This window comes from Dendroctonus ponderosae, unplaced genomic scaffold (assembly GCF_020466585.1).
Source record: "Dendroctonus ponderosae isolate FM_Combo_2020 unplaced genomic scaffold, Dpon_F_20191213v2 Dpon_F_20191213_1, whole genome shotgun sequence".
NCBI classification, from domain to species: domain Eukaryota; kingdom Metazoa; phylum Arthropoda; class Insecta; order Coleoptera; family Curculionidae; genus Dendroctonus; species Dendroctonus ponderosae.
Genome location: NW_026017110.1, coordinates 63,156,079 through 63,165,825, shown reverse-complemented (window position 1 = coordinate 63,165,825; position 9,747 = coordinate 63,156,079). Strand labels below are relative to the sequence as shown.

The 9,747-nt window shown below is 35.5% G+C and overlaps 1 protein-coding gene across 5 annotated transcripts in view; it reads right to left on the bottom strand.

The window, feature by feature from the left end:
- Nucleotides 1-9,747, bottom strand: part of LOC109540961 (hemicentin-1) — a 103,061-nt gene that overhangs the window by 5,709 nt on the left and 87,605 nt on the right. For 4 of the 5 annotated variants that reach the window (XM_019909547.2, XM_019909549.2, XM_019909548.2 and 1 more), the window contains 2 exons: nucleotides 7,305-7,416; nucleotides 499-2,657 (listed from right to left, as the gene is read on the bottom strand). In XM_019909547.2, the coding sequence (XP_019765106.1) occupies nucleotides 2,378-2,657; nucleotides 7,305-7,416 (392 nt within the window). In that variant the 3' untranslated portion in view covers nucleotides 499-2,377. Of the gene's footprint in view, nucleotides 1-498; nucleotides 2,658-7,304; nucleotides 7,417-9,747 lie in introns of those variants that run through there. The other variant, XR_007280380.1, reaches the window with a different exon arrangement.

The window sequence follows — 9,747 nt, the reverse complement described above, 5'->3', positions numbered from 1 at the left end:
ACTGATGATGGTGGAAAAATACACCGAAACGTATTTTGATTGATAAATAGAGACAATAAATGACTGAAACCCAGGAATTAATTTGATTTGGAATTTATTTATTGAATAGTGAAAAATTAACCCAAACACGCCAAACATTAGGAGATAGTAACGGGTTACCGAATTCGAGGTTGGGAAAGTAAAACATTGCTTTCTGGTTTAGTTGAAGGTTTGCCATTTTGGAATATGGACCGTTTAACTGGATCATTTTTCAGTTTTTAATAACTTTTTGAGCGGTTTTAAAAAGTTTGAAAATTTTGGCTTTTAAATAAGTAAGCCTGTGAAACGGGATTTGCGAGTCGGAAAAATCGGAGTACTATTTTTCTATATTTTCCGAGTTTTTCCCACTCGCAAATCCCGCTTCTCAGGCTTATTTATTTAAAAGCCAAACTTAAATTTTTTTAAAACCGCTCAAAAAGTTATTAAAAACTGAAAAATGGTTAATRTAGCCATTGTATATGATAGTTTAAGGGTCCAAAAAGGTGTAAAATCGCGGGCGCAAAAGATATTCATAACTTTGAGCCTGGCATAAAATAAAAAAGGTCTTTTTTCCACGTAGTTTATTTAACAATTGCATTATGCAAAAACTGCCCGTCGGATCTTAATCGGCCTTGCGGCTCTCGTTTTGTATTGCAGTCAAGTACTTTTCTCTAAATGTATGGCATGATTGAGTTATTTTTGCATTGTTCAATACATAATTTAAAATTACCTTGTTTTTTCTTATTTTGGTTGCACTGTCGAGCATTTTAAAGCGGACATTTCAAATCTACGGATATCAGGCCAACTCGATTTCGTAGAAAATTTCATAACGAACATTTATAAGCACAAATTTTGTCTCTAAAATGGATGCTTACCGAGTGTTCAATTCGTATACCATTCCCGAGTGATTCCAATAGTTATCTAAGTTACTTGAAGTTAGAGCCATGAGAATCTGCAACTCTCCCAGCCTATCACTTGCACTATTAAATTTATAAGCTTCTTAGACAAAAACCGGTAATTAACATTTCGCTCCGATCACGTAGGATAAGAGCGATTTAACTTGAAAGTTGCCGATATTTTAAATATTCGGCAGATCTCTGCAGGTTCTCTGGGGTTTTAAACCCTGACTCCTTGAATGAAAGCTGCTAAGCTCGCTGGATTTAGGCATATCTAGTCGTGCACCAAGCATCTATAAACATCACGAATCGACATTTCGAACTGAATGCGATGGAACTTTTCCGACCTAGGAAATTCGGTTAAAGAAAAATTAATATTCAGGGGTTTCACTCGCACCTTCAACTCTTTTGACAAAAATCAATTTATTGTCAGAGACAGTTGAAATGGATGGATTATGTATGCATTTATAACTATATACCACCAGGAATGTAGACGCGATAGGTTTAGGCTGTTCGGAAGATATGTTACATTTAGTTTGATATAATATTTTTAGAAAATCCTAAGTAGATGTACACCCTAAAGTTAGTGCCTCACATTCAATTAAGACAGACCGTTAATCTGTTTCTATTATGTTTCCAAGTGGAATTTACCTCTTGGGTGGCTTGGGATACATCTTAATTTTCGATCCTAACGTATCTTATAATATACGACATCAATTAAATCTACTTACCTACCTTAACTTACTGGCTGATGCGAATTAATGCATAATTGTTTTTGGTTCAACTAGTGGCAGATTTGCCATTACCTATGGATAATTGTATCTGAGGCTTACATGACATATAAAACAGGGCTTCGTATATACATTCTTGTATTTTGAGAGAAACGTCTTAACCTGATGATCACCCACCCAATTATCGATTAACTTCTACCATAAACTGTTCCTCTCTAATTTACCTTTCTTCGCGCTAACTGCGTAATGACAACTCTACAAGCGCAGTTTAGAGACAGTCTACTCTTGTATAGTACACAGGTGAAATTTCTATGCTACTAATATACAAAAAATGGTTGCAATGTTTCACGTCTGCCTTACGATTTCGGCCAAAGTTCTACCCGGATAGCTGATTGATGAATCGGTACATTTTTCTTCATTTAGGAGCGACAAATAACAAATATTAAGTATGGCATTGGTCGCAATTCATCTTCTCGGATTAATTAAATAATATTAACTGTGATGTGACCAAGAACACTTTAATAATTGATGATCAATTGCCATCAATTTTCTGTTTGTGCTCTTCACTTTGGAAACAAGTGCGTTTGCTCACGCAACTCTAGCACATAGCTGTTAACGAAAAATACATTTGATACGTACCGTTTCATCATGTTCAAGAAGATAGCTGCTCAACCAGACTCCAAACTAGTGAAAATTCTTAAAAGTTGATATTCATAGAGGCAAATTTAGAATTCACCGGACAAAAACGAAGCACAAGAACAGTATCAGTAGAGTGAAGTCTATAGTCCCGATTCGCACCGTGGCGCTATGTTGCATAGCTGCAGGAGTTTCTCCTTGAAGAACGTGTACCAAGACGCTGGCAGCATCAGATGAACTGGGAGAACAAGTGTAATTGCCGCTGTCTTCAGGCGTAGCTCGCGATATCAACAATCGGCTTGTCTTCGTTTGTTTCTCGGTTACCACGTTTATACCACCCCTTTGGGAATAGTTGATCACATCGCCACCTCTATACCTAAATAAATAAAAAAATTCATAATTCACCCAAAGTTAGCCGATGATGAATGATTGACCTGAGAAAAGGTGGCGATACGATAAGATAATTGATGATTTAGCACACATGCAATTTATTATAAACCCTAGCTTGTTTTCTAAACAAATAAGTTCGCAGTGAACCAAATATCCAGAAAGTTTCAATACATCGAACAGATTTTTATTGTTGAAAGTTTGGTACTAGTTTCTATCGGGAAAAAGTTTCCAGCGACAAAAACAACCATTGCAGGTCAGGTAGAGCTAAACCCATTGAGCCAAAAGTTAAGCTTAGACACGGAAAGAAAAAAGAAGTCGTAAGGCATTGAATTCCTTAGATTACGCTCGATAGAAAGCTTAAACCTGCCACGTAATTATCCTCGGGAAAGTTTTCAAACTTCTCGTTATTAGCTTTCCGCTCGTCAGATGTGTCTCGGAAAAAATGTATTTTTACCTGCCTGACAGCGTTACATGCAACGTGCTTATATTTATTGTATTGTTATGCGAGTTCAATTAAATTTATAAATATAAAAATAGCCGTTCTTCCCTAACAAGTAGATAATACAACAGCAGCAACTTTACTATGTTACAAAACTGGACTTTTCCATTCTTCATTTTAATGAATGGACGAATTCGATTGGCGAAATTTGCAAATACTCGCGGATATCGCGCACTATGAAGACGCAACAACTATTTACAATAGCATATCGCGACAAAAACTCTATAATCGAAACATAATTGTCCTGATGTAATTAATCAGATATTTAAGGCATTTATATCTTTGGCAAAACCACTGTTCACAACGCCCCTGTATTATAAATAGGGACTGGCAATGATGATGCGGTTTAAAATATAGCAACAATATTTGACTGCGGAAAACGGAATCTGCACAACGATATTTGAAATAGTTTTAAATTTTTTTTTGCTGATTAAAAGCCGATCTTGTCAGAAACCGAAGGGAAATCGAATTTTTGACATTTCGCCTGCAAATGTGCCAATTAATCCACGAAATCGGGTAAAATATCGGCTCCGCTGAGTAAACTTGAACATTTCCAAGCCTGGAATCGGCGGAAAAGCAAAATGCGTTTATATTTGCAAAAGCAATATTTCTTTCGATTATCTTTTCCACAATTTCATTCCTCTCAACGTGACTAATATCGTATATTTAAAGAGGCTAATTGCAAAGGTATCAAATTCCGAAAGTGGCTTTACAATGCAATATAAAAATTGTATTTTCTAAATTGAAACATTTTCAGAACTGGACCCGCAGCTCTATTGATAGAAACCTTTTAGGGTCCAAAAAGCCCACATTTCTTTCTTTCATGCGAGCCTCCATTCCGGGCTGGACTAATTTGTCATACCGGTATTATGGTGGTTTTTGGCCGAAATCATAACATCCTCATTGATTATTTTGGCGATTGCCAGAAAAATAAAGTACGCTTAGTCAAGAAACATGTGAAATATCGACATTTCCAAAATCGTATATTCTTAAAATGTCAGCACTTTCCAGCAGTAACTTTACGGGGTAAAACGTATAAATTCTTATTGACATGCGATTACAGGTATTACAGAATTGAAATTCAGTATTTATGTTCATGCATGATTTTATATTGTATTTGATGCTCAATCTCAGCAGAATAGCAAATTTCTGTACACTAAGGGAGCAGTAGAATAAATAAGCCACAGCAAGACGTTTTAATATACCTGGGAACTGTTTCGATTTCAATTTTTTTGAAAAACGATTTAATATATAGTGAGTTTGCGAAAGGTAGAAAGTGCTCAAGTTCAAAGCACCACAAATTTTATTATTAATTAATTCTAGACAATACCGTGTTATTTTTACGTTATGAATTGAGATGTTTCTGCTTTTCATTCAACTGTGTTCTTATTGGGAAGCTCCACAACATAAAAAATAACATTATTGCCCCATTAAGTGATTAAATTAATTTAATGGAAACGGTATTGTAAACAAAACCGCGAATGTTGATATATACGCGGCTACCAAATTAAATTATTCAAACGAACATTATGAATTCAGATAAATTGCTATTTGGTCATACATTACATTTTTCTATACTTGCTTAAAATTTAATTATACCGCTGAACTTTAACTCGCCAATTGTAATGTGGTACTGATTTTCTACAGCCAATAGAAGCAGTTGGCATAATAAACCGTTTAAAGAAATTACCACTTTCATATTTAATGTAACACCCGTACATCAGATTAAATTCCATTACCAGCTTAATTACGACAGGAAAATAAAACAAACATGATCAAGATTGCAAATTATAACGGAAGCTTTAATGGCCCTAGCAAGCACAACTTCTTGCTTCTTCCTGCACTGTATAAAGTGAATAAATTTCCCTTTAAAATTATACCTTTTAAAACTTTTCCGATTTTATAACAGCCCTCTAAAAAACGTTCTTCCTGAACGTAAAGTGGCAACAATAAAACGAACATTGAAGTACGGGTTTCCTTAAAAATGTTTTCTTGAAAAAAAACGATTGTTTTCGGCAAACGGTCTTAACGTATTTTTGCCAACGAGGTTCGTACACTATAGTAAATCGAATCGATGGCAGAAGCATTGATTTGTACTTATCGATATCTTAAGATTATTAAAATATATTCCCATGGACGATTATTTAAATTCGAGAAAAGGGAGTGAATTTCCTATTCCCAAATAGTAAAATAAACGATGTAGTTTCCTCATTACTATGCCGCATGAGTAGCTCCGCATATCTCTTGTGTAAGCTTCAAAACGTTTCCTATATTTCGGCTGCAAAAATATTTCCGGAATCGTCAAGTCAAGAAATCCCAAGTTGTAAAAACGCCAAACAAATCTTTATTCGAGCGAGGTTTATTTTTAAAATGTGTTTCTCAATAAGAATAATTCGATAGACAGTAACTCTTTTTGCATTTATTACTATCGAAACAGCAGTTTACTCCCCATTCCACATTTATAGATATACGGGGAACAACTCTTCTAGTTTCTTCAAGCATATATATCAGGGTAAGAATTGTTGAAAAATAATGGATTACGTTGTGAATTGAAACGTATGTATTAATACTGAAAACCCGCAAGTAGCTGGGAATTTATTAAAAGCTATAAGGCATTACCTATCCCCATTGGACAACAAAGGATTTTCCAATAGGTTCTGGATTATATTTAAGCGATGCATTTTTCAGTTTGCTTCTTTCGATGCTGGGTAATCAATTCCTGAGATGTGCGGATTTTTTTTTTATTAAATAACTGCGATAAAACGTAATGTTAGTGGATAATTAAGGTAAATTAATAAATGATAGTAACGAGAGCTTGTTGTCTGCAATATGCCTCCAGAATTGTTCCGCAAAATTTCAGAAAGTGTTAAAAAACCGGATAATATTGGGAACGTCTGAAACGTTATCGATTCTGGCGATCTAGAGATTACCAAGAAGGAGGTCTTCTAATGAATACTAATGATAGTGGGCTTACTTTACGACATAACAGAGCTTGGCCCACAGTTCATGCCTCAACTCCATAAAGTATAACTTTTTACTACCGCACTGTCATTGAAATTGTTCTATTTCGTTTTTATTTCGATCAGTAACGAGATAGTAAAAGTTTAGGGATGATATTGCTAAATTTCCATCAGTGCTCGACCAACAGTTTTATTGTTGAATCGAATTTTTATCTTGAAATTTATCATATAGGAGGAGCTTGAAGAATTGCCAAGTAACAATCAGCTAAAATAATATTTGAATTTTATGGGTTGTGGGAATGTTGCATTCATCTAATCCGATTACATGTAAACTGCGTGCAGTTTTTGTCAGCATAGTTGTCGATTAGATATTAACAAATATTAACATATGGATGTTTAATTGCAGTTTTGAATATGCTATTTTATAATTATACATTCTTGCATGATTAGAACTGGCTTTAATTATGTTGGCCAATTTTAAATTATTGTGGTTGTTACCATTAGTACGCAACAGTAATAGAGCGATACTGAACAATGAATAAAATTCACATCGGCGATTTAGGGGCTTTATTATTGCGCAAAGAAAGAGTAAATAAAGTTAGAAAATTTTCTTTCTTTCATATGAGATAAGCCAGCTAAGCTAAATCTGGGGGGTCAGTTACGATTGCTAATCTCTGTTAGAACAAATAGCATACATAACGTAGCCCACGCCAATCAAAACGACTTTAATCAATTTGAAATTATTCATGAAACGAGATAGACTTTCGAGGCCATTCCTTCAAACTAATGGGTTTGATGGATCGTTCGATTCATCGTAACAGTGTAAGCGTTCAAGCAAACCACTTCTGAAGATGCAAGCCACTCGTGCTTGTGAAACGTCAGGAAGAAATTCTGCCGAACGACGGCCTAAAAACCCGAAAAACCCATTAGTTYGAAATTTTTCGWCAATTACCTTTAATATAAGCTAACTAACTAACTAACTGAGTAAACTCAATTTTGATTGAAATGCACCGAAAGTAAAATAAAAATCGGAAAACTTTCGTTCTTTTTCGAAATATTGGTTGATAATATTTCCAATTCAGTCCCAAATGAAAACAATAAAGCAGGACTGGTCAGTTTGCCATTGTTAGGTTGTGTGATGGAGCTTCTCGTGTAGGAAAACCATTAATCTTACCAGTATATGAAGCTAGGTGGATCCGGCGTCTGAAGAACCACGCATGTTAGGTTTATGTCGCTTCCGCTTTTGATATGTAGCTCCGGATTCCCGATTATCTTCGCTTTCGAAACTGAAACAATTATTAATGTTACTAGCTGTTTTGGGGAAAGAGGAATTAATAACTTATGAGGAAGAATTCTCCAAGAACACTGGCGTAACCACGTTTTGCCTCAGCGACGGCTGATAGATTTTCATACTCCTGCTGATTTAAATAACACAACACGCCTGATATCGCAAGCCTACTGTTTGAAATTCCTCACACAAGGCAGCCGCATTTATTAATTGATGTTCTGGAAATTTTGCCATTATCAATTAGTGATAAATCAAATGTTCCGCTTATGGCAAGGGTTACACTGAATGACTGTGTGGCTTCGCACACAACAGTAATGACTGTTTACAGCTGTATAATGAAATTATTCTGTTATTTCGTGTTTCCTGAAATATAGCGCCTTTTAATGAGCATTAATAAATTTGCACTAGCCCTAACACATTGCTTCCTGCATTAAAACTTACATCCACTTTAAATGCTAAGGAACCTACGTTTTTCCGGCATTTGTTACTTGGCGTTATAATTGGCCTCGTGTAATCATTTAAGAGTTCACTTTGAAGTGAAATATGTGCTTTATTATAAAAAGAGTTTTGTAGTAATAAGGGGTTTTGGAGCAAGCAAACAGGAAGTGCATCGAAGTAAGAAATCGATCAGCTTCAAAATTGGGAGGTAGGGATTAAAGTGCAAACAGCTCATATTTTATGAAAATAAAAGGGAGTTTAAACGAGCGGAAAATAATTACAGGAGCAACACAAACGTTTCCACCGTTATGCCTTAAAATGTGATCGAGCGAATCTAAATTAAATAAAAAACACCAAAAAAGAAATAAAGTCTTCCAAAGCATTTCAGAATATTGTCCCTAACATCCAGCGTTGCAAAGGCTAGCTGGGATAAAATCTGCAATGCAATTGGGGATTGGTCGATGCTGGAATATAATATTGCTTTACACGGACGACTGAAATGATTCCTTGTGATGCAAATATCAATTCCTGTATTTCATTACGGCATAAAGAGCTAGTAAGGTCGAACGCCTGTGTGTGTATGCAGTATGTTAACATTTGCCACTTTAGACAACACATCCAGAAGCTTCATTCGTGATATTGAAATTCAACACGCCGGTTTATAGTTGCTATTAAAAAACATATCAATTCCAGACTATTTGCGAATTTTGCAAACAGAAAACAAATTGAAAACGCAGCAAATACGAGACCGATTCAGTATCCTAAATCGCCAAGCCAGAAAAGCCAACACAGATATATTACACATTGTACTACCCGCAAATGTGCGCTCATTTTCTCTTTAAAAATGTATAGAACTGTATTTGTAAATTGCACATGTACATCATCGGAAAACCTACGGATTAAAAGAATATTTTGCCGCTTTAGAAATGGACAAATCAACGCTCCCAGTTTGTGTTTGATATCAGCTAATTTGCCAGAGATGAAAAAAATAGCTATATGACTGGATCGCTTGTGAATGTACTGCTATGCTAAACTGGAACAATCGGACCAAGTTTGGAGAACAGTAAAGGGCGTATTTGTATTTTCGATGACTGCCCCAACTCCAGCTATAAGTTGAAAATTAAAAATGTACAGCCAAACAGGTAGTTTTCAACAAAATACAGCTTTGAAATTTTTTTTGGGGTATTTTAAAATTTAGGTACGTCTAAAAAGACAGAGTTTTCCCAAGATTTAAATTCGCTATAGAAAAGACACTGAATTTTGACGCAATACTCATCAGAAAGGTTTGGAATCATGAATCTGTTTGGCTTGGGAATCGCATGTGAATTTAAAACCATTGTTAAACATTCTCTGTTTCGATAGCTGATATTCTTATTGGTAAGACGTCCGGGGCTATGTAGCAATTTTTCAGCCCTTTCTGCGGGTTCAAATTTAAGCGTGAAGAACTTAACTTGATTTGCTAGCCTGGAAAATGCAGTGACTGTACTGGGAATATCAATAAGCGTCGTAAAGCGTGAGGGCCATTTGTCATTGGCATGAGCACTTTATTAATTCCCTAACTACAAATCACTCTTAATAACTGTTTTGACTGGCTGCTACGTATGGATTTCTGAAAATACTGTTTTGCGCCAATGTGTACACAACGACACAACTGCCTTCCGTACACCACCTGACTGATTGTCGAATTATAGAGCTTAGCAGGTTCAATCTGCACTCAATTCTGCCAATCACATTTGCCCCCAATATACATACTGCTAATGTAATTTTACAGAATATCAAACTACGCATCTAGCAAATCAATTGCAGTAATTGCGAATTGTTGCATCAAGGAAATAAGTTGTTTCGGTCGATCGACGGCAAGTAACTACTGACAAGCAACTATATGAGTTCT